This window comes from Cherax quadricarinatus, chromosome 24 (assembly GCF_038502225.1).
Source record: "Cherax quadricarinatus isolate ZL_2023a chromosome 24, ASM3850222v1, whole genome shotgun sequence".
In the NCBI taxonomy this organism is placed as follows: domain Eukaryota; kingdom Metazoa; phylum Arthropoda; class Malacostraca; order Decapoda; family Parastacidae; genus Cherax; species Cherax quadricarinatus.
This window is the reverse complement of record NC_091315.1, coordinates 2815433-2841999: the sequence shown is the minus strand read 5'-3', so window position 1 is coordinate 2841999 and position 26567 is coordinate 2815433. Positions and strand designations below refer to the sequence as shown.

The 26567-nt window shown below is 40.4% G+C and overlaps 1 protein-coding gene across 1 annotated transcript in view; it reads left to right on the top strand.

Annotated features, from left to right (window-relative positions):
* The first annotated feature begins 682 nt into the window (after window positions 1-682).
* LOC128690676 (uncharacterized) overlaps window positions 683-26567 on the top strand; it is a 56533-nt gene continuing 30648 nt past the window's right edge. The window contains exons 1-3 of the mRNA XM_070088151.1: window positions 683-894; window positions 18971-19132; window positions 19709-22700. Coding sequence (XP_069944252.1) covers window positions 19945-22700 — 2756 coding nt within the window. The 5' untranslated portion in view covers window positions 683-894; window positions 18971-19132; window positions 19709-19944. The remainder of the gene's footprint in view (window positions 895-18970; window positions 19133-19708; window positions 22701-26567) is intronic.

The following is a 26567-nucleotide window of genomic DNA, read 5'->3' as shown; positions in this document are numbered from 1 at the left end:
AACTTGAAATCTTAGAGAGCGAAACGTTGCCACAATAAAATGTCACATTAGTTGCAGTTCTGTCCTTTTACTTTACATTTTGTCGGTAATTCTACGAACAGGCCAACAGGCCTGCTGCAGTGTTCCTCCTTTCTTATGTTCTTATGTTCTTATGATCTTTATTTCTACAAGTACATGTATAAGGTATACAGGCCTACCTGACATCAATGGCATACTGCTTTATAGAAAGCCACTTGTTATGCTGAGCATTTCGGACAAATTAGGTTAGTTTTGTCCCAGGATGCGACCCACACCAGTTGACTAACACCCAGGTACCCATTTTACACTGATGGGTGAACAGGGACAGCAGGTGTGTTAAGGAAACACGTCCCTAGTGTTTTCTAGCCGTACATCTATAAAGGAATGGAACAGATTTCTTGGCGTCTAGCTGTCACCTGAACATTAGTGACAAATTTACCCCGTTCTCTCTCTGACCTAGAGCTCTCTCACCGCCGGGCACTCTACAGGAAGGACACTCCTTATTGGCTTAATTTTAGCGAGCTCCATTTTTGCGCTGGTTTTGATGGGAAGCCGGTTACTAAACTCAGGTGACTTGTAGGCGTCTCGCTCTGCTGGGGCTTGTCAAGAGGGTATATTTGATCTAATTGGGAATTTCTGGATTCTGTTTCTATTTTCAAAGGGACTCCCGTTCTCTTTGTTCATTGCTCAGCATAAGGCAACGTCTCACACACCGGAAGCAGAGATCTAATGCTGGGTGAGCAATAAGTGGCCTTTACAAACACAACAAGTGGCAGTAGAGGATCTGGAGTAATACAAGATTAATACACAAATAATCCACAAGTAGGAGAGAGGAGCGTAGACGACGTTTAGCTCCGAATTGGACCATTTATATTGGTAAGCATAGCTAAACATTGTGTTGTTCGTAGATCAGGGTAGTTACATAGAGAACGAAATGTAAATAAGGGTAAACGTATAGTGTTCGCAATTGTGTCATTACGTTTTCGTTATTTCCTGAGTCTAGATGATGTATGATGTAGTTTGTTGTATATAAATCAGTTGTGACACAGTAGGATGTATAGATCATGGTAAACCTGAATATAGATCATGACTCCCACACAGTGTAGTGTATATAAATTTGGTAATTTATTTTCGTCTGTTTATTTCTCAACAGACTTATTTTGCGACGAATTAAATCTGAATAATTTTTGTTCAGGTTACTTAAATTTGATTTAATTTCTTTTTAACTTTGATTTAGGTAATTTCTGGTATCTAAATTTCTTACAGTAGAAGTCAACGTCTGGCAGCGGGGGAATACACAAGTCACTCGTATAGATAATATTATTTCGGACTTTCTTGTGTAGGTAGAAATAACACTATGGATCATTTATGAATAAATTCTTATTTAAAAAAATATTTATCTCGTAGATGGTTCATGAGATAACGTGTTTGTTTACCAGTGTTCATTGTTGTATTTTGTTAGTCTATTGTTATACTTTGTCATGCGGTACGATGTTATTGTGGGTTGAGCAAACATCCGCTGTCAGCTTAAAAGGTCGACACTCAGACCGTGACACTTAGACCGTGACACTCAGACCGTGACACTCAGACCGTGACACTCAGACCGTGACACTTAGACCGTGACACTTAGACCGTGACACTCAGACAGTGACACTTAGACCGTGACACTCCGATCGTGACACTCAGACCGTGACACTTAGACCGTGACACTCAGACAGTGACACTTAGACCGTGACACTCCGATCGTGACACTCAGACCGTGACACTCAGACAGTGACACTCAGACCGTGACACTCAGATCGTGACACTCAGACCGTGACATTCAGTGACATTCAGATCGTGACACTTAGGCCGTGACACTTAGACATAAGAACATAAGAAAGGAGGAACACTGCAGGAGGCCTGTTGGCCCATACTAGGCAGGTCCTTTACAATTCATCCCACTAACAAACATTTGTAAAGTAAAAGGACACAAGTGCAACTAATGTGACATTTATTGTGGCAACGTTTCGCTCTCCAGGAGCTTTATCAAGCCATTACAAACAATACATGGACACAGAGGGTATATAAAGGCTCAGAGTGAGGTGAATACTAGTGAGGTACCTCACTAGTATTCACCTCACTCTGAGCCTTTATATACCCTCTGTGTCCATGTATTGTTTGTAATGGCTTGATAAAGCTCCTGGAGAGCGAAACGTTGCCAAAATAAATGTCACATTAGTTGCACTTGTGTCCTTTTACTTTACATATTGTCGGTAATTCTACCAACTTTATTACAACAAACATTTGCCCAACCCAGTTTTCAATGCCACCCAAGAAATAAGCTCTGATGTGAAAGTCCCACTCAAATCCAACCCCTCCCACTCATGTACTTATCCAACCTAAATTTGAAACTACCCAAAGTCCCAGCCTCAATAACCCAACTAGGTAGACTGTTCCACTCATCAACTACCCTATTTCCAAACCAATACTTTCCTATGTCCTTTCTAAATCTAAACTTATCTAATTTAAATCCATTACTGCGGGTTCTCTCTTGGAGAGATATCCTCAAGACCTTGTTAATATCCCCTTTATTAATACCTATCTTCCACTTATACACTTCGATCAGGTCTCCCCTCATTCTTCGTCTAACAAGTGAATGTAACTTAAGAGTCTTCAATCTTTCTTCATAAGGAAGATTTCTAATGCTATGTATTAATTTAGTCATCCTACGCTGAATGTTTTCTAACGAATTTATGTCCATTCTGTAATATGGAGACCAGAACTGAGCTGCATAATCTAGGTGAGGCCTTACTAATGATGTATAAAGCTGCAGTATGACCTCTGGACTTCTGTTGCTTACACTTCTTGATATAAATCCTAGTAATCTATTTGCCTTATTACGTACGTTTAGGCATTGCTGTCTTGGTTTAAGGTTGCTGCTCACCATAACCCCCAAGTCCTTTTTGCAATCTGTATGGCTAAGTTCTACATCATTTAACTTATAAGTACTAGGGTTATGGGCACTCCCAAGCTTCAGAACCTTGCATTTATCTACATTGAACTGCATCTGCCACTTTTCTGACCAAGAATAGAGTTTGTTTAAATCCTCCTGAAGTTCCATAACATCTACTTGTGAATCAATTATCCTACCTATCTTTGTGTCACCGGCGAATTTGCTCATATCACTAGTAATTCCCTCATCAAGATCATTGATATATATTATAAACAACAACGGGCCAAGACTGATCTCTGTGGAACGCCACTTGTTACAGATCCCCACTCGGATTTAACCTCATTTATGGACACTCTCTGCTTCCTGTCAGTGAGCCATGACTCGATCCACGAGAGCAGTTTTCCCTCAGTGCCATTAGCTGCCACTTTCTTTAACAGTCTATGGTGCAGAACTCTATCAAAAGCCTTACTAAAATCTAAGTAAATAATATCAAATTCTTTATCGTGGTCAACAGCCTCAAAAGCTTTACTGAAGAAAGTTAATAAATTAGTTAGACAAGACCGGCCTCTTGTGAATCCATGCTGAGTATCATTAATCAAGCTATGCTTATCGAGATGGCTTTTTATAATCTCAGCTATAATTGACTATAGTAATTTGCCTACAATTGAGGTCAGGCTTATTGGGCGGTAATTTGACGGTAACGACTTGTCCCCTGTTTTAAAAATAGGAATTACATTAGCCATCTTCCACATATCAGACACTACACCTGTTTGAAGAGATAAATTAAAAATATTAGTTAATGGTTCACAGAGTTCCATTTTGCATTCCTTAAGAACCCTTGAAAAAAACTCATCAGGACCCGGCGACTTATTTTGCTTCAGTCTGTCTATCTGCTTCACAACCATTTCACTAGTGACTGTGATGTTACATAATTTATCTTCTTCTAGCCCACTATAAAAATTAATTACTGGAATTGTGAAGGCTTACTCAGCCCTGTAACAACTTCAGTAAGTATTACTCAGGCTGGCTCCTCCTCAGGAAAATTAATGAATAGAAAAAGAAATAATAACAGACAAACATAAACACTTTATTATATAGAAATTTAAAATGTAAAACACTTAAATATGAAATATTAATCCTACATTAAAGAAAATGAAAAATATAAATGATAACTTAATTCAACGCTAATATATATAGGGGTGTCTGGTGTTGGTGACACTGAGTGTTGTTGAAATCATAGCCGTTGCTGATGATGGGGGGGGGGTCGCAGGTGTTGGTTACGACCCACTGGCTAGTTCTTCACAGTAGATAGAGCCTTGAGTATTCTATCCCGATGACAGGAAAGCAGGTTCTTTACCGCTGCAATGATGTGGGGTTACGTCCTGCAATTTCCTACAGGTGCACAGGTAATTAAATCCAAAATGGGGAAGTCTCTGGACGTTATTCCTTCTCCATCATTTCTTCTCGTTGATTGACAGGTGACCCTCTCTGTCATCCAAGCTGGAAAGATAGACAGGTTACCCACTGCTTAAGAAATCACTCTCCATGGTAAGTACAATACCCAAAAGATGTGGTGATTATTACAACAGTCAACCTAGAGCAAGACTGAAAGGACTAAGTTTATTATTGGTCAAAAGTGACGCTTTCAACCAATAAATCCACTAGAATACAAGGCAGGCATGTACTTACAGTAGTGTTGGGAGCTGTGAGTCGAGTGATTTACTGTTTGACCAGAGCCCCACATGTCACCTTTCGGGGGGGCGAGAAGAGGGAGGGGGAGGGATAGTGGGAGCTAGACTGACTCTACGTTAACAAGTAGCCGGCAATCAAACTATCACTTTAGGGGTGGGGGAGAAAAGGCGGGAGCTTGACTTACCCTACCTTAACAAGTAGCCGGCAATGAAACTATTGTTACTATGTACTCACTCTCTATTCCTGTCTATTGAACTTTTCCCTCACACTCCCCCATACCAAGACTTATAGTCAAGGAGTATAAGAAGAATAGGCGAGGAAAAAGTTCTAACATAAGGAAGTCGCATAAGGCAAGAAATCTTCTTCTGACTGTCACGACTTAACCAGTCAGAGAAATAATTGGATGAACCATTGATATACACAATATGGAACTTAAAAGCCTGGAGTGCCAATGTCCACCTCAAGAGGCGACTGTTGGTTCCCTTAAAAGTTTCTAGGTATATCAAAGGTTTGTGGTCCGTTTCTAAAATGAATTCTTTTCCCAGCAAATAAAATTTAAGTTTGGAGATACCCCACACAAGGGCCAAACATTCCTTTTCTATGGTGGAGTATCTCGTTTCTGCAGGAAGGAGTTTCCAGCTTAGGAAGCATACAGGGAAGGGAGTATCATCATGGTATTGTAGTAACACTGCACCTAAGCCAGTATTGGAGGCATCAGTTCTTAAACAAAATGTTTTATTAATATCTGGAATCTTAAGTATAGAGTCTTTCGAAAAGATACTTTTAATCTCATTAAACTTTTCCCGAGCTACGTCGGAAAGTTCAAGAGGTTCCTTCACAGACTTTTTAAGGAAGTCGGATAAGATGCCTGTAAGATCAGTAAGGTTTGGGATAAACCATGCATAAAAATTTACAGAACCAAGAAAGCTACGCATGAGCTTCTTGGTTTTGGGGAATTTAAATTCTAGTAAAGCTTTGATCTTACTGAGGAGAGGCTGCAGAGAGTTATTAGAAAGTATCAGTCCAAGATATCTAATCTTGTTATACCCAAGGAAGCATTTCTTCGGCTTGGCAGTGAGGCCATGTGAGCGTAACCTACGCAAAACTGATGTTAATGTTTGGATATGTTCGCCCCACGTGGATGTCATTATGTAAATGTTATCAAAATAAACTGAAACATTTGGCATATTACCCAAGACCTTTCTCATCAGTCTCACGTAGGTAGTACAGGCAGTTACCAAACCGAAGGGCATAGTTCTATATTGCATCAGTCCTTGGTGTGTAGGAAAAGCGGTGTACTGCTTAGAAGAAGGATCTAACATTATTTGATGATATGCCTGTGCAATATCAATCTCTGAAAAGAAGGAAGCGTCATAAAGTTTGTGTAGATCGCTATCTATTAAGGGCACAGGCTCAGCATCCCACCGAGTTATAGCATTAAGGCCTCTGAAGTCAATAGCAAGTCTATATGAATTATCCTCCTTCTTAACCATGACTACTGGTGAAGAATATGAAGATACTGAAGGTTCAATGATCTTTAGTTTTAATAATTTGTCTACCTCTCGGTCAAATGCCTCCCTAAGGTGAACTGGAACTGGGTATAATTTTCGTTTGATAGGATTGTCCGTCCTAAGTCAATCTTATGGACTACCGTGGAGGTAACACCTGGAATATCAGTAAAGACGTCTGAAAAGTTATTCACACATTGAAGTAGTTCATGTCTCTTATGGTCATCCAAAGATTCATTAATATTAATGTTGGTTGCGTCCGAGTGGTCAAGAGTCACCAAGTCATGTTGTTCTTCATCATGGTCTAAGTTAGAGGTGTCAATTACGCACACTTTACATTCTTCAGTTGTCTTATCAAGTTCGTGTGGAAAAACTAAGTCAAAGTTATTAAGGCAGTTAACCGAATTTCTTCTGTAATATTTCTTAAGGATGTTGATATGATAAAGCTTAGGTTTCCCCTTGACTTCTATGAGGTAGTCAACTTTCCCACAAATTTTTAATACTTTATATGGACCTTTCCATGCTACTAATAATTTATTTGACTTGATAGGCAAAAGTACCAGAACTTCATCCCCTACTTTAAAACTTCTCCTCTGACTTTTGGAATCAAAATAGGTTTTGTACTGGTCCATTGACAAGCTTAGGTTTTTCGAAACTATGTCAGAGGTCTCCTCAAGTTTGGATCTAAGGTCAAGGAGAAACTGGTAAGAAGACTGAACCTCAGCATTTACCTCCTCATTAGTCCATAAGTCATGAAGGATGGACAGTGGACCTCTGGCCTGTCTACCATAGAGAAGTTCAAAAGGTGAAAACCCCAAAGAGTCACTGGGAACTTCCCTCATGGCAAACAAAGCACAGGGTAGGTAACGATGCCACTCCTTCGGTTTAAGGGAGCAAAGTTTACTTAAAATGGACTTGAGAATCGAATGCTGGCGCTCAATCCTCCCATTACAGCTGGGATGATAGGGTGTGGTGAAGAGAGGCTTCACTCCCAGAAGTTGGTATAGATGTTGCATTAAGTCAGTTGTGAATTGTGTCCCGCGGTCAGACAAAATTTCTCTAGGGATGCCCACTCTGGAGAAGATGGACAAAAGGGCTTCAGCCACCTCTGTAGTAGTTATGGTCTTTAAGGGAACGGCTTCAGGGAAACTCGAAGCATAATCAACTAATGTTAATATATATCTATGTCCCCCAGATGAAAGTGGAGATAAAGGACCAACGATGTCAATAGCTACTCTTTCAAACGGTACCGTAAAGATAGGCATTTTGACCATAGGTACTCGCCTTGTACCTCGGGAGGATGACAGTTGGCAAACTTTACACGATCTACAATAGGTAGTGACATCTGAGGACATTTTTGGCCAAAAATAGGTTTCCCTAATTTTATTTAAGGTTTTACGATGCGAGAAATGTCCGGCCACTGGCAGGTCATGAGCCATTTTAAGAACAGTCTCTCTGCATGGACTTGGAACAACTAAGATGGAATAGTCTGTCTCATCTGAATTTAATTTGAATACTGACTTGTACAAGATTTATTTTTTTATTATCACACCGGCCGATTCCCACCAAGGCAGGGTGGCCCGAAAAAGAAAAACTTTCACCATCATTCACTCCATCACTGTCTTGCCAGAAGGGTGCTTTACACTACAGTTTTTAAACTGCAACATTAACACCCCTCCTTCAGAGTGCAGGCACTGTACTTCCCATCTCCAGGACTCAAGTCCGGCCTGCCGGTTTCCCTGAATCCCTTCATAAATGTTACTTTGCTCACACTCCAACAGCACGTCAAGTATTAAAAACCATTTGTCTCCATTCACTCCTATCAAACACGCTCAAGCATGCCTGCTGGAAGTCCAAGCCCCTCGCACACAAAACCTCCTTTACCCCCTCCCTCCAACCCTTCCTAGGCCGACCCCTACCCCGCCTTCCTTCCACTACAGACTGATACACTCTTGAAGTCATTCTGTTTCGCTCCATTCTCTCTACATGTCCGAACCACCTCAACAACCCTTCCTCAGCCCTCTGGACAACAGTTTTGGTAATCCCGCACCTCCTCCTAACTTCCAAACTACGAATTCTCTGCATTATATTCACACCACACATTGCCCTCAGACATGACATCTCCACTGCCTCCAGCCTTCTCCTCGCTGCAACATTCATCACCCACGCTTCACACCCATATAAGAGCGTTGGTAAAACTATACTCTCATACATTCCCCTCTTTGCCTCCAAGGACAAAGTTCTTTGTCTCCACAGACTCCTAAGTGCACCACTCACTCTTTTTCCCTCATCAATTCTATGATTCACCTCATCTTTCATAGACCCATCCGCTGACACGTCCACTCCCAAATATCTGAATACGTTCACCTCCTCCATACTCTCTCCCTCCAATCTGATATTCAATCTTTCATCACCTAATCTTTTTGTTATCCTCATAACCTTACTCTTTCCTGTATTCACCTTTAATTTTCTTCTTTTGCACACCCTACCAAATTCATCCACCAATCTCTGCAACTTCTCTTCAGAATCTCCCAAGAGCACAGTGTCATCAGCAAAGAGCAGCTGTGACAACTCCCACTTTGTGTGTGATTCTTTATCTTTTAACTCCACGCCTCTTGCCAAGACCCTCGCATTTACTTCTCTTACAACCCCATCTATAAATATATTAAACAACCACGGTGACATCACACATCCTTGTCTAAGGCCTACTTTTACTGGGAAAAAATTTCCCTCTTTCCTACATACTCTAACTTGAGCCTCACTATCCTCGTAAAAACTCTTCACTGCTTTCAGTAACCTACCTCCTACACCATACACTTGCAACATCTGCCACATTGCCCCCCTATCCACCCTGTCATACGCCTTTTCCAAATCCATAAATGCCACAAAGACCTCTTTAGCCTTATCTAAATACTGTTCACTTATATGTTTCACTGTAAACACCTGGTCCACACACCCCCTACCTTTCCTAAAGCCTCCTTGTTCATCTGCTATCCTATTCTCCGTCTTACTCTTAATTCTTTCAATTATAACTCTACCATACACTTTACCAGGTACACTCAACAGACTTATCCCCCTATAATTTTTGCACTCTCTTTTATCCCCTTTGCCTTTATACAAAGGAACTATGCATGCTCTCTGCCAATCCCTAGGTACCTTACCCTCTTCCATACATTTATTAAATAATTGCACCAACCACTCCAAAACTATATCCCCACCTGCTTTTAACATTTCTATCTTTATCCCATCAATCCCGGCTGCCTTACCCCCTTTCATTTTACCTACTGCCTCACGAACTTCCCCCACACTCACAACTGGCTCTTCCTCACTCCTACAAGATGTTATTCCTCCTTGCCCTATACACGAAATCACAGCTTCCCTATCTTCATCAACATTTAACAATTCCTCAAAATATTCCTTCCATCTTCCCAATACCTCTAACTCTCCATTTAATAACTCTCCTCTCCTATTTTTAACTGACAAATCCATTTGTTCTCTAGGCTTTCTTAACTTGTTAATCTCACTCCAAAACTTTTTCTTATTTTCAACAAAATTTGTTGATAACATCTCACCCACTCTCTCATTTGCTCTCTTTTTACATTGCTTCACCACTCTCTTAACCTCTCTCTTTTTCTCCATATACTCTTCCCTCCTTGCATCACTTCTACTTTGTAAAAACTTCTCATATGCTAACTTTTTCTCCCTTACTACTCTCTTTACATCATCATTCCACCAATCGCTCCTCTTCCCTCCTGCACCCACTTTCCTGTAACCACAAACTTCTGCTGAACACTCTAACACTACATTTTTAAACCTACCCCATACCTCTTCGACCCCATTGCCTATGCTCTCATTAGCCCATCTATCCTCCAATAGCTGTTTATATCTTACCCTAACTGCCTCCTCTTTTAGTTTATAAACCTTCACCTCTCTCTTCCCTGATGCTTCTATTCTCCTTGTATCCCATCTACCTTTTACTCTCAGTGTAGCTACAACTAGAAAGTGATCTGATATATCTGTGGCCCCTCTATAAACATGTACATCCTGAAGTCTACTCAACAGTCTTTTATCTACCAATACATAATCCAACAAACTACTGTCATTTCGCCCTACATCATATCGTGTATACTTATTTATCCTCTTTTTCTTAAAATATGTATTACCTATAACTAAACCCCTTTCTATACAAAGTTCAATCAAAGGGCTCCCATTATCATTTACACCTGGCACCCCAAACTTACCTACCACACCCTCTCTAAAAGTTTCTCCTACTTTAGCATTCAAGTCCCCTACCACAATTACTCTCTCACTTGGTTCAAAGGCTCCTATACATTCACTTAACATCTCCCAAAATCTCTCTCTCTCCTCTGCATTCCTCTCTTCTCCAGGTGCATACACGCTTATTATGACCCACTTCTCGCATCCAACCTTTACTTTAATCCACATAATTCTTGAATTTACACATTCATATTCTCTTTTCTCCTTCCATAACTGATCATTTAACATTACTGCTACCCCTTCCTTTGCTCTAACTCTCTCAGATACTCCAGATTTAATCCCATTTATTTCCCCCCACTGAAACTCTCCTACCCCCTTCAGCTTTGTTTCGCTTAGGGCCAGGACATCCAACTTCTTTTCATTCATAACATCAGCAATCATCTGTTTCTTGTCATCCGCACTACATCCACGCACATTTAAGCAACCCAGTTTTATAAAGTTTTTCTTCTTCTCTTTTTTAGTAATTGTATACAGGAGAAGGGGTTACTAGCCCATTGCTCCCGGCATTTTAGTCGCCTCATACGACACGCATGGCTTACGGAGGAAAGATTCTTTTCCACTTCCCCATGGACAATAGAAGAAATAAAAAAGAACAAGAGCTATTTAGAAAAAGGAGAAAAACCTAGATGTATGTATATATATATATGCATGTGCGTGTCTGTGAAGTGTGACCAAAGTGTTAGTAGGAGTAGCAAGATATCCCTGTTATCTTAGCGTGTTTATGAGACAGAAAAAGAAACCAGCAATCCTACCATCATGCAAAACAATTACAGGTTTTTGTTTCACAGTCATCTGGCAGGACGGTAGTACTTCCCTGGGTGGTTGCTGTCTACCAACCTACTACCTGTACAAGATATCTTTTATATATTCAAATTTATATGAAAAGTTTTTCCTTTGGATAACTTGATTTTGTTTAGCGGCATTATGGCAATTCTGAAGAGAAGGGCAATTACGTTGTAAATTGACAAAGGAGTCCTTCGATATGTCTAAAGGCTTAAAGTCAGGGAAAATCAAAGGATGGACAGTAGGAGAAGCCTGGGCTTTGGTCTGAGCCCTAGTCAAGACATTTATAGTATCGGAGGTGATATCTTCACTTTCATCTAACAAATGAACCGGTGATCCTACTTCCTCTCTTTCGAGAGTAGCATCACTGGTTTTTAATCCCACATGAATATCGCGAGACATTGTCTCATCTGAACTTTCGAGGGGCTTCTCTGACTCCACAGGAAGAGGATCTGAAACACTTACATCCATCTTTGGTGATGAAAGGTCAACCTCAGAATGGTACCTTTTACATTACCTATTAGTACGGAGCAAGAAGTGATGGGAGCTAGTACGGCTTCAGACCAACCTGTGAACCATTTAGACCTAATGTAACAACGGATGGTAGGAAAAGTGTCTGTACGGCCCAAGTAGTCTGAAAGTATAGCAGAGGAATGAGTTTCTTTAAGGTTAGGGAACAGCTTATCAGAAATGACTATACATGTGCATCCAGTGTCTCGTAAAATGGTAGATACATTAAGTCCATTAACTGTTCCTGAACAGAAGGGTGCTTGGTCATTACAGTCTTTAAAACATCTTCCAACTTTTTGGACCTTCTTAGAAGGACAATCTGGACGTTCATGTCCCTTAACACCACACAAATGACAAACAGGAATAAAAGAAGTCATTTTACTTTCCACTAGAGGCTTTGATTTCTTAAGGTCTGATGAACCCTTGCCCTTAGGGTTCGATCCCTTTAGGTCTTTATAGGAATTGTGAGCCTCAGCATACAGGTCAGCAGCCTCAGCAACTTCCTCAGCTTTAATCAGGTTACGTTCTCTGATGAATGTTCGTATCTGATGGGGAAGAGCTGTCAGGAACTGGTCAGCAACCATGAAGTCTCGAAGAGATTCATAACTGTGATCAATTCCTGAACTCTCTATCCAAAAGTCGAACAAACGAAAGAGTGTTACCTGTAACTGCTGAAAGTTCTGGCCAGGCTGTAAGGTGGCATACCTGAAATCTTTTCTGTAAGAATTAGTGGTTTTTTGATATGCTTTAAGGATTGCCTTCTTCAGTAGGTTATAATTACATATGATATCCTGCGACAAAGTTGCATAGGTATTCAAGGCTGTACCAGAAAATAACATTCCTAACCTGGTAGCCCAGGTGTCAGCAGGCCATTCACAGAGGGTAGCGGTATTTTCAAACCTGATAATGTATGAAGTTATGTCTTCCCCCTCTGTGAAGGGAGGTAAATTAGGTGTTGGAATATGTGCACTGACTGCACGCTGTTCCATTACTCCTTCCTCTAATTGTTGTTGTGTAAAAGTTAACTTTTTATTCTCTAATTCAAGGCGAGATTTTTCGAGCTCGCGATCCTTTTCTCTCTCTATTAACTCATGCTCTATAGCTCTTTCCTCACGTTCTCTAGCTCTTTCCTCACGATCAAGTATATCATGCTCTTTTTTGTCTTCACGCTCTCTTTCTAACTGTCTTTCTTGGCTTTCTCTTTCAATTCACTCTCTCTCTCTTTTCTCCTGTCTTTCAAGGTTCTCTTTCCCCTTTTTCTCTTCTCTTTCGATTTTCTCTCTCTCCTTTTTCTCTTCTCTTTCCATTCTCTCTCTCTCCTTTACTTCTTCTCTTTCCCTTTCTGTCTCTCTTCTCTCTCAATTCTCTCTCTTTCAAGTCTTTCCTGGATCTTAGCACTAATGAAAGATTCTAAATTTTTCCCTGTTATTCCTAACTTACTTCCAGCATTCATCCAAAACTGGTATTCCTCCATGCTTGCAAGAATAACTTAAACTATCAGGGGAAATGAAACGGGTATTAAAGAAAACGGAGGGTTCAATTCCTGCTCCGCTCAAACTGTAAATAAACCAGAGGGCTCGATCCCTGCTTCAATTAAACAACATGTATTAATGAAAACGAAGGGTTCTATGCCGGCTCCGAGCAAACAGTAAGTAGAATTGGGTCACTTGACCATCCAATCTTCTCACCAACAAATCAAGAGTGTCCTATGACAGTTCCCTTGATATAATAAAGAGCTCAATGAAACAAATTGTCACTGGAAAATCTCGGGTCCCTAGAGTCTAATCCTCAAAAGTGTTTCAAGCTCAAAGTGGCAGAATTAAATATTATATCCTGCCTGACTTGACTTACAATAAATTGAGACCATAACAATCACCAAATCTTTTAAATACCTGAACTGTAGTCCTACCATAGAGAATGATTACTCATGGCTGGTGGTAACCGTCTGTGGTATGCGGCGTTGAAGTTCCAATGGTAGATTCGAGATGGAGTTGAATCTTGATTCAGTAGAGTTGATCCTGGCAAGGTCGCCACTTGTGAAGGCTTACTCAGCCTTAGTAATACTTACTGAAGTTGTTACAGGGCTGAGTAAGCCTTCACAGGAATATTGTTAGTGTCTTCCTGTGTAAAAACCGAGAGAAAATAATTATTAAAAATCGAGCACATTTCATTCTCTTTGTCAGTAAGGCGCCCATAGTTATTTTTAAGGGGGCTTATCTTATCTCTAACTTTTGTTCTATAGACCTGGAAAAAACTTTTTGGGTTAGTTTTAGAATCCCTAGCAACTTTAATTTCATAGTCCCTTTTAGCTTTTCTTATCCCCTTTTTAATGTCCCTCTTAATGTCAATATACTGATTCATAAGATGACCCTCACCTCTTTTGATACGCCTATAAATTCCTTTCTTATGCCCTAGTAGATATTTGAGCCTATTATTCATCCATTTTGGGTCATTTCTATTTGATCTAATTTCTTTATATGGGGTAAACGTTCTTTGAGCAGCATGTATAGTGTTCAGAAAACTGTCATATTGATACCTCACTTCGTTACCCCAGCCAACAGATGATAAGTGTTCTCTAAGCCCATTGTAATCTGCTAAGCGAAAATCTGGGACTGTTACTGAGTTATCGCTACTATCGTACTTCCATTCAATGCTAAATGTAATTGATTTGTGGTCGCTAGCACCCAGTTCCTCTGAAATTTCTAAATTATTAACAAGGGATTCATTGTTTGCCATAACTAAGTCAAGCAGGTTATTTCCCCTTGTTGGTTCTGTCACAAACTGCTTCAAGAAACAATCCTAAACTACTTCTAAGGAGTTGTATGACATTCAGATCGTGACACTCAGACCGTGACACTCAGACCGTGACACTCAGACCATGATATTCAGACCGTGACACTCAGATTGTGACACTTAGACTGTGACACTCAGCCCGTGACACTCAGACCGTGACACTCAGACTGTGACACTCAGACCGTGACACTCAGACCGTGACACTCAGACCGTGACACTTAGACTGTGACAATCAGACCGTGACACTCAGACTGTGACACTCAGACCATGACACTCAGACCGTGACACTTAGACCCACTTAGACCGTGACACTCAGACAGTGACACTCAGACCATGATATTCAGACCGTGACACTCAGACCGTGACACTTAGACTGTGACACTCAGACCGTGATACTCAGACTGTGACTCTCAGACCGTGACACTTAGACTGTGACACTCAGCCCGTGACACTCATACCGTGACACTCAGACTGTAACATTCAGACCGTGACACTCAGACCGTGACATTTAGACTGTGACAATCAGACCGTGACACTCAGACTGTGACACTCAGACCGTGGCACTCAGACCGTGACACTTAGACCCACTTAGACCGTGAAACTCAGACCGTGACACATCAGACCATGATATTCAGACCGTGACACTCAGACCGTGACACTTAGACTGTGACACTCAGACCGTGATGCTCAGACTGTGACTCTCAGACCGTGACACTTAGACTGTGACACTCAGACCGTGACACTCAGACCATGATATTCAGACCGTGACACTCAGACCGTGACACTTAGACTGTGACACTCAGCCCGTGACACTTAGACCGTGACACTCAGACCGTGACACTCAAACCGTGACACTCGGACCGTGACACTCAGATCGTGACACTTAGACTGTGACAATCAGACCGTGACACTCAGACTGTGACACTCAGACCGTGACACTCAGACCGTGACACTTAGACCCACTTAGACCGTGACGCTCAGACTGTACTCACCTAGCTGTGTTTGCAGGGGTCGATTCATAGCTCCTGGCTCCGCCTCTTCACTGGTCGCTTCCGGGTCACTCTTCCTGCTCCATGAACTTTATCATATTTCTTCTTAAAGCTATGTATGGATCCTGCCTCCACTACATCACTTCCCAGACTATTTCACTTCCTGACTACTCTGTGGCTGAAGAAATACTTCCTAACATCCCTGTGATTCATCTGAGTCTTCAACTTCAACTGTGACCCCTTGTTGCTGTGTCCCATCTCTGGAACATCCTGTCTTTGTCCACCTTGTCAATTTCTCTCAGTATTTTACATATCGTTATCATATCCCCTTATCTCTCCTGTCTTCAAGTGTCGTCAGGTTGATTTCCTTTAACATCTCGTAGGACATGCCCCTTAGCTCCGGGACCTTTGCACTTTCTCTAGTTTCTTCACATTCTTGGCTAGGTGTGGGTTCCAAACTGGTGCCGCATACTCCAGTATGAGCCTAACGTACACGGTGTACAGGGTCCTGAACGATTCCTTATTGAGATGTCGGAATGCTGTTCTGAGGTTTTCCAGGCGCCCATATGCTGCAGCCGTTATTTGGTTGATGTGCGCTTCAGGAGATGTGCCTGGTGTTATACTCACCCCAAGATCTTTTTCCTTGTGTGAGGTTTGTAGTCTCTGGCCCCCTAGACTGTACTCCGTCTGCGGTTTTCTTTGCCCTTTCAGGAGCCAGTTGCTGGACCAGGCCTGCAGCCTGTCCTGTGATATTCAGACCGTGACACTCAGACCGTGACACTCAGACCGTGACACTCATTTCTTACATCATTCTGCCACCACCTTTGTTACGTTCAAAATTTAAAAATTTCCAATGTAAATTATATCGTTTAATAAAAATTTTACCGAATTACAGGAGGTGTTTTATGAATATAATACTGGCAGGTGTTTTATGAATATAATACTGGGAAAAAATGTGAGGGAGCAGAGCTCGGTCCAACCCAGACTTCAGGTTAATATAGTGTGAAGTGGTGCTCAGTCTCGCGTCACCACGTCGCAGTACATACTCCTATGTGCTTCGATATTTTTCGTGGATTATCGTAGTTTTTTTTTTCCCTGCTAGAAGCATAGCGCTGTGCCTGTGAACTTATAAAGTTCATGTCTCCAACGCTTGGAGCTAATCTAGAAAAAAATAGCATCACTGAGTCAAAAACAAGCAAAAAAAAGTGTACATACACAACGTGCCACACTTACACTAGGGGAACCAGTAAAGATCGAGAACCGAAACCTGGTCATTGTGGTTGTATATAAGCCTCAGGATGCAACTTCCCAACAGTTCCTGGAATAGCTTTTGAAAATAGACCACTGTCTGGAAAATCTTCCAGCTGCAGCCCCAAACATCTTGTTCCTGGGGGATTTCAACCTAAGGCACCTAAAATGGAGGAATGTAGCAAATAATGATGTAGCAGAGATAACCTCAGGAGGCAGATCAGGTGAAAACTTGCACACACACGAGGTTTTAAATCTGTGCACAAAATTCACGTTAACTATCCAATCTTCTCACCAACAAATCAAGAGTGTCCTACAACAGTTCCCTTGATATAATAAATAGAGCTCAGAGAAGTAACTTGTCACTGGAAAATCTCGGATCCCTAGAGTCTATTCCAGGAAATTGCTTTAAGCTCAAAAAACAAACGGTAGGAGTAGTACTAGTATATATCCTGCCCTGACTTGACTTACATAAAATTGAGACTATAACAATCTTTTAAATACCTTTACTGTAGTCCTACCACAGAATGAATACTCATTGGCTGGTGGTAACCATCTGCTGGCTCCGTGTACACAAGGCTTCCATATTGTTGACGTTCCGTCTACGTTCGAACTCGTGGATGATCCTGGCAAGGTGGCAACTTTTGAAGGCTCATACAATACTATCAGACCCTCAAAGAACATTTGATAAGGCTGGCTTCTCCTTATGGAAACAGAAAGATAGAAAATTAAATAATAACATAATAAGATAAACAATTTTATTATAATTGAAATCAGTTAAGAATATGAAACATTTGAACATAAAATTAATCCTACTTTAAGCAAAAATGAAAAATTGAATATATTAATTATTAGCGATTCAAAGCTAATATGTGCATGATGATGTAGGGTAGAATGGTGCCGTGCCGATGTTCTGGGCACGTAGCTCTGAATTGTGGTTTGGAACACCTAGCTGTTGTTGATGATGGAGGCGTCACAGCTGGTCGTGACTGTTGACACAGAAGACAATGTCCTCAACAAGCTTATATATTCTGCTGAGGAGAGGTTGACTGATCCTCTGAGCACCACAATCTGTTGAAGCAGTTAAGTAGCCAGTCAAAAACAACCGCTGGTGTAATTACAACTGGGAGAAGGCTACTTGAATGGTGTGTAGCTGACTGGATGGTCGGCTACGTGTGGTAGGGGTACCAGTATAGGCAGAGATGCCAAGGTGACGTCTCCGATCCTGGCATGGTCGCCACTTGTGAAGGTTCACACAGCGTTATCAAATACTCTTTGAGGGTCTGATAGGGCTGTGTGAACCATCACAACCACCGATCTGTACCCATGTACTTCAAAATGCACTTCATCTGAAAATGTAACTTTTCTCCATTATCTGTAGTCCATCCCTTATGATCGAATGCTCACCACATCCATTTTCTGTTCACAGCAGCAGTCGGTTATTGTATCTTTACCGGCTTTCTGGTAGTTCTGCCAACTTCACGGAGCCTTCGTCGAGCTGTTAAAGAATCAACATTTATGCCAACTGAAGCCAAATCTCTCTGAAGATCTTTGTTGGTTTTCTTGGGATCCTTCACACTATTTCTTATGATAACCTTGTCATCGTGAGGTGTTGTTTTGCATTTTTTTTTCCACATCTTCATCGATGCTGCACTCCATAGTCACCAGACTTATCAGCTCTCTTTAACCAACAGTCGCCTTTGCTAGGCTAAGATTTTCAGTGATGTGATTGTCATATCAGCAAGTTTTTGAACAGTTGAAGAATCAACATTCACGCCAGCTGTAGCTAAATTTCTTTGTAGTTCTTTACTGGTTTTCTTGGGATCCTTCACACTGTTTCTTATGACAACCTTGTCATTGCGATGTGTTGTCTTGCATTTTCTTTCACATCTTTGACGCTGTGCTCCACAATCATCAGTGTCATTAGCTCTCTTCAGAATCCGACCAACAGTTGACTTTGGTAGGCTCAAATTTTCTGTAAGCTGTCTGATACTCAAAACAGCATGTTTTCTAAGAGTCAGAGATAGAGACATTACGAGATATTCACAAAATTTACTCTTGCCCCAATTAATTTGCTCCCATAGTTCTTGAAGGTAACAACTTCTCAGTCTTATATTCATGCTAGTTAGGGAAACTCCTGAGAATAAAGGGGCCCTAGGATGTGTGCTAGAGTACGTAACACATTAATAGATTACAGGTACAATTCCTCTTTGCAGGTGGGCCGTTGAGTATGAAGTCTCATAGAGGTCAAGCTTGCCAGGGAAGTGTGAAAGGAGAATTCTAAGACAGACTCCGCTTCATGCACAGGGGAGTGAGACCCATTGGTCCTTCGTCCCAATTTTCTTTTCCAAAGACGTGGACCACGGGAGAGTGTGATGGTAGGATAGTTAATATTGCATTAGCTACAGCAGCAGTGATTGCCACAGTCGAACACCTCATGTTTCCACTTGTCAGTTTGTCACCTGTTATATAATACACTTGTCAGTCTGCCACCTGTTATATACACTTGTCAGTCTGTCACCTGTTATATAATACACTTGTCAGTCTGTCACCTGTTATATACACTTGTCAGTCTGTCACCTGTTATATACACTTGTCAGTCTGTCACCTGTTATATACACTTGTCAATCTGTCACCTGTTATATACACTTGTCAGTCTGTCACCTGTTATATAACACACTTGTCAGTCTGTCACTTGTTATATACACTTGTCAGTCTGTCACCTGTTATATAGTACACTTGTCAGTCTGTCACCTGTTATATAATACACTTGTCATTCTGTCACTTGTATTGTTATACACTTGTCAGTCTCACCTGTATTGTTATACACTTGTCAGTCCTTCACTTGTATTGTTATACACATGTCAGTTGGTCACTTGTAATGTTGCATATAAATCAGTCTAATGCTTGTAATACCAAGCATATTTCAGTAATGTCTTTTTTTTTATTTTCAGCTATTCTAGTCTTCTGAAGATGTACAAGGAGCACCCTCAGCAGGAGCTCTGTTAGCAACATTATCTGCAGATGCATCAAGCACTCCTTCAGTAATATCACTGCAGAAGCATCAGAAACACCATCAGCCCTATTTTCTGCAAATAATAGAGAGCACTTTAAGTAGCATTGTCTGCAGAAGCAGCAGTAGTTCTGTCAGAAACAACTGGATATTATACTATATTCCTTCTAATGTGTCATGGCTTTAATAACTAAGGAGGAAAATAATGGATTCAGATTTATTAAGGCTTTAAATCTGTGTGGTAGGAAGGTTCTGCATAACACATTCTGCTGGGGAACCCCGGATAAAGTTGGCCATGTAAGGCTGGACGAATATTTAAAAAACTTAAAACGAACATCATCAGCAAACTATTTAAAGCTCTCAAGGAGTCAAAGAAAGTTTAACAAAACACAGAAGAAATTGATTAATAAGAGTTCAGATGGAAGAGAGTTTGATATTCCATTGCTGTGCCTGAGCATTAAACTAGCTTGTGAGAATGTAGCTCCTATAGGTGATGCAAAATGGGACTCTCACAGCACAGAAATGGAGTATTACATCACTGCAATAAAGAACATGAGAAATGATGCTCTTCATGGCCAACTTGCAGTAGCCGATAAAGATTTTTTTGAAAATATATCTGAACTTCGGGTGCTATTAACTGGGTGTCTTAGTGCATCTGGCGAGCGATACGGGAAGGATGAAGCCGATGTGGTCGAGGAGATCAACAAGATAAACACTGATCTTGACTTCATCATGATTGAGATTCTCGGGGAGGAAGACATACTAAGGTATTGTAGCGATGATATAAAGCAGATTATCGTTAAGGACAGTTGTGATAAACTGAAGGAGATCTTCCAAAAGATCATTTATGTCAACCCAGTATCTTTTATCATTAAAGACTTTGAACTTAGAGTAGACAAAATTTTTGTTGATATTGAGATCCAACAAGGAAAACGTGGAAGTGAGGGTGAACATGTAGATTATCGAAGCCTTCTTAAGCTTGTCCAAACTACAACTGTGCCATCAACAATGAGTACTGCTTCACAAAATCTGGGACTCTCTGCGAGACCTCAACTTCTTCTTCTTGAAGGTTTGGCAGGAAGTGGCAAGACCACTCTAGTGACGCTGATAACAGAAGAATGGATACAGGGTGGTCAAGGTCACATCACTGGTTTAGATAATTATGAAATCCTGCTGTGGGTACAGTGCAGGGACCCGACCCTGAATTCTTACCAAGGTCTTCTAGACCGCCTGATACCAGATGTTTCAACAAAATTCAGAAAACTTCTGCCTCGAATAATAAATCATTGTAAAGTGCTAATAATCGTTGATGGACTGGATGAAATGAATAAGAACTCTAGATCATTAATCAAAAGCCTTTTATACGAATTCCAGAACTCTACTCACACAACTTTTATATGCACCTCAAGACCGGAAAAAGTCGAAATGTTCATGGCCACAATCCCTGAAAATTACCAAGTGATAAATGCAGAACTACAAGGCATAGATGAAAATTATATAATAGAGTTTGTGAGTAGGACTCATGAAGAGATAAATAATCGGACAAAGAGTAACAAAAACATTAAAGAACTGAAAGATATAGTGCTAAAGGTTGATGGTCTTGGAAAACACTTAAAACTTCCAATGAATTTAGCATTTTTTGTTTACATTTGGGACCAGTCAAGTGATGAGATAAATATAATGACAGTAACTGAAACAGAACTCTATCAGAAAATACATGAACTTTGTCTAGAAAAGTTAATAGAAAGAATTGCGGAGTGTCTGAAGACGAAGGTAATAGATAAATTGAACTTAAAGTACAGGATTAAAGAAATATTGAGTATGATATACATGGCATCACTTGAGAGCCTCTCACGTGAACAGTTAACCCTTGAAGAAAAAACTGTCTCCCGACTGATATCCGCTTGCAACAACCATGATATACCGTACGATGAAATGTTTTCTGCATTCTTGAGTTTGAAACCTATCTGGACATGGCAGGGCATCTTGGAACGGTACTCTGCACCCCACAAAGGAATCCTAGATTACTACAGTGCTCTGCATATTGTGATGACACTCAAGAACCAGCTACAGTCTTCGGCTCTTCCACTCCCATATGCCCAGCATCCAACACCACATGTGTCTTCCCAATCACCCGCCAGCAGTGCATCACTCTCATATACTCAAATTTTACCTTTCCCATCCTCACCTACACCAGCACCACCTACACCAGCACCACCTACACCAGCACCACCTACACCAGCACCACCTACACCAGCACCACCTACACCAGCACCACCTACACCAGCACCACCTACACCAGCACCACCTACACCAGCACCACCTACACCAGCACCACCTACACCAGCACCACCTACACCAGCACCACCTGTTAGCATTAGGGAAGTCTTAGAACAGAGCGTCGTAGAAGCCAGGGTAGACATAACTAAGTATCACAATGTTTTGCTACATGTGGCTGGGTTGTTGCACTTATTGCTAGATCACGTGCCTGAGGCTCTCTTGAAGGAAGTTGTCCATCTTTTGTCCGAGGCTGGGATGAGGGGCAGGTATGAGGACGAGAGTGAGTCTTTATACATGAACAACAAGGACATGTTTGACATGAGTAGCATTGACAATTGGCACCACCTCCTCGAGAACACCAAATACAATTATGAAATCGCCAGGGCCATAGCCTCTTTCATCAACACTGAAAACCCTGTATACATAATGGATAATAATGTGTGGAGCTGTATGGCTCTCCTACCACACCTCAAACCATGCGAAGTGCACATTGAAATCAGGAGAGAATCAAGTTACGTACCCGGCCTGCCAGACCTGCTAGCTGCCCTCGGCCGCCATTACCACCGCTGCACACAACTCCAACTGTATTACCACTACAAGGATGACAAAAAAAACGTCATTTCCGATGATATTCTACAGAGTTTACAGCCTCGGTGAGTTGTTGGTGTCGTTAATATGACTCACGTTGACAATACCGAGAATAACATCATTTTTATCTTGTGATTAATTTTTTCATTGTTCATAAAGCAAGGGAGGTGGAGAAGCCCTGGTGGACGGAAAGGTTCTTTACCTAATGAACTGGCGCTTCCATCCTGTTACTTGGATCAAGCCTGAACGCCTTCCATTCTGCAGGCCCCATGTGCTCCATACGGGTTTAGGCCCACTTCATGGGAAAACATATAAGCATACAGATAAACGGCTTATATAAAAAAATTAATCGCCCTGTAGTCAGACTTGGGAAAGGTCACAAGTCAGGTCATAGGAGACAGATAAACCGAAATATATACATACTGTACGTGTGTATATATATATATATATATATATATATATATATATATATATATATATATATATATATATATATATATATATATATATATATATGTATATATATATATATATATATATATATATATATATGTATATTATATATTATATATATTATTATATATATTATTATTACATATATTATATATATATTATTATTACATATATTATATATATTATTATATATTATATATATATATATATATATATATATATATATATATATATATATATATATATATATATATATATATATATATATATATATTATTATTATGCAGAAAATTCGGAGTGTGGAAATTAGGAGAAGGTGTGGAGTTAATAAAAGCATTAGTCAGAGGGCAGAAGAGGGGTTGTTGAGGTGGTTTGGTCATTTAGAGAGAATGGATCAAAGTAGAATGACATGGAAAGCATATAAATCTATAGGGGAAGGAAAGAGGGGTAGGGGTCGTCCTCGAAAGGGTTGGAAAGAGGGGGTAAAGGAGGTTTTGTGGGCGAGGGGCTTGGACTTCCAGCAAGCGTGCATGAGCGTGTTAGATAGGAGTGAATGGAGACGAATGATACTTGGGACCTGACGATCTGTTGGAGTGTGAGCAGGGTAATATTTAGTGAAGGGATTCAGGGAAACCGGTTATTTTCATATAGTCGGACTTGAGTCCTGGAAATGGGAAGTACAGTGCCTGCACTTTAAAGGAGGGGTTTGGGATATTGGCAGTTTGGAGGGATATGTTGTGTATCTTTATACGTATATGCTTCTAAACTGTTGTATTCTGAGCTCCTCTGCAAAAGCAGTGATAATGTGTGAGTGTGGTGAAAGTGTTGAATGATGATGAAAGTATTTTATTTTTGGGGATTTTCTTTCTTTTTTGGGTCGCCCTGCCTCAGTGGGAGACGACCGACTTGTTGAAAATATATATATATACATATATATATATATATATATATATATATATATATATATATATATATATATATATATATATATATATATATATATATATATACAATAGGGTCCACCTGGTGTAAATTGTGGGACCCATAGCCTCGGAGAAGTGGAAAAAAAAGGCTTCAAGGAAGAATATTTGGATTTTTTCCTGAATATTTGGATTTTTTCCCGGTAAAAGTAGGTCTTAGACAGAGATGTGTAATGCCACCATTGTTTTTTAATATATTTATAGATGGGGTTGTGAAGGAGGTAAATGCTAGGGTGTTGGGGAAAGGGGTGGGATTAAATTATGGGGAATCAAATGCAAAATGAAATTTATCATAAGAACATAAGAAAGGAGGAACACTGCAGCAGGCCTGTTGGCCCATACTAGGCAGGTCCTTCACAATCCATCCCACTACCAAAATATTTACCCAACCCAATTTTCAATGCTACCCAAGAAATAAGCTTTAATAATTCTATTTACTCATGTGCAAATCCCACTCAAATCCGACCCCTCTCACCCATGTATTTATCCAACCTAAATTTGAAACCACGGTGGAATGGTGTACTAGGCAGACTGTTCCACTCATCAACTACCTTATTTCCAAACCAATACTTTCCTATATCCTTTCAAAATCTAAACTTATCTAATTTGAATCCATAATTGCGGGTTCTCTCGTGGAGAGATATCCTCAAGACCTTGTTTATATCTCCTTTGTTAATACTCATCTTCCACTTGTGCACTTCGATCATGTCTCTCCTCATTCTCCGCCTTACAAGTGAATGTAATTTAAGGGACTTAATCTTTCTTCTTACGGAAGATTTCTAATGCTATGAATTAATTTTGTCATTCTTCGCTGAGTTGACACAGTTACTTTTTGCTGATGATACTGTGCTTATGGGAGATTCCAAAGAAAAATTGCAAAGGTTATTGAACGAGTTTGGGAATGTGTGTAAAGGTAGAAAGTTGAAAGTGAACATAGAAAAAAGTAAGGTGATGAGGGTATCAAATTGCTTAGACAGACAAAAATTTGATATCACATTGGAGGGAGGGAGTATGGAAGAAGTGAATGTTTTCAGATATTTGGGAGTTGACTTGTCATTGGATGGGTTTGTGAAGGATGAGGTTAACCATAGAACTGATGAAGAAAAAAAAGTGAGTGGTGCGTTGAGGTATATGTGGAGACTAAAAAAACGTTATCAATGGAGGCAAAGAAGGGAATGTATGAAAGTATAGTAGAACCAACACTTTTATATGGGTGTGAAGCTTGGGTTGTAAATGCTGCAGCGAGGAAGTGGTTGGAGGCAGTGGAGATGTCCTGTCTAAGGGCAATGTGTGGTGTAAATATTATGCAAAGAATTCGTAACGTGGAAATTAGGAGGTGTGGAGTTAATAAAAGTATTAGTCAGATTGCTGAAGAGGGGTTGTTGAGGTGGTTTGGTCATTTAGAGAGAATGGATCAAGGTAGAATGACATAGAGAGCGTATAAATCTGTAGGGGAAGGAAGGCAGGGTAGGGGCAGTCCTCGAAAAGGTTGGAGGGAGGTGGTAAAGGAGGTTTTGTGGGCGAGGGACTTGGACTTCCAGCAGGCGTGCATGAGTGTGTTAGATAGGAGTGAATTGAGACAAATGGTATTTGGGACCTGACGAGCTGTTGGAGTGTGAGCAGGGTAATATTTAGTGAAGGGATTCAGGGAAACCGGTTATTTTTATATAGCCAGATTTAAGTATTGGAAATGGGGAGTACAATGTCTGCACTTTAAAGGAGGTGTTTGGGATATTGACAGTTTGGAGGGATATGTTATATATGCTTCTAAACTGTTGTATCTGGGCACCTCTGCCAAGAGAGTGAATACGTATGAGTGAGGTGAAAGTGTTGAATAATGATGAAAGTATTTTCTTTTTGGGTCATGGTCGACTTGTTGAATATATATATATATATATATATATATATATATATATATATATATATATATATATATATATATATATATATATGAATATGTATATACACAAGGAATTCGCGAGAGCAGGCGAAATATACACAAACACTGATCTCTGGCTGAAGGAAAGTCGAACCTACGAACCTTAGGACAAGGTACGCAGTGCTTTACCAATCTACCCACACTGGACAATACCTTGGCGTGTAGCTTGGACTACACGTTTGATCCAAGGCAGCCAGCTTTCAGGGAGAAGGCTTACAGCTTTTCATCTCATCCCCTGCATGCATCAGCCTTAATAGAGATTTTAACAATGCAAGGAATTCGCGAGAGCAGGCGAAATATACAAGCCTTCTCCCTGAAAGCTGGCTGCCTTGGATCAAACGTGTAGCGCAAGCTACACGCCAAGGTATTGTCCAGTGTGGGTAGATTGGTAAAGCGCTGTGTATCTTGTCCTAAGGTTCGTAGGTTCGAGTCTCCTTCAGCCAGAGATCAGTGTTAATATATATATATATATATATATATATATATATATATATATATATATAATATATATATATATATAATTCGCAGAATATTTCACAAACACAAATCTTTGGTCGAAG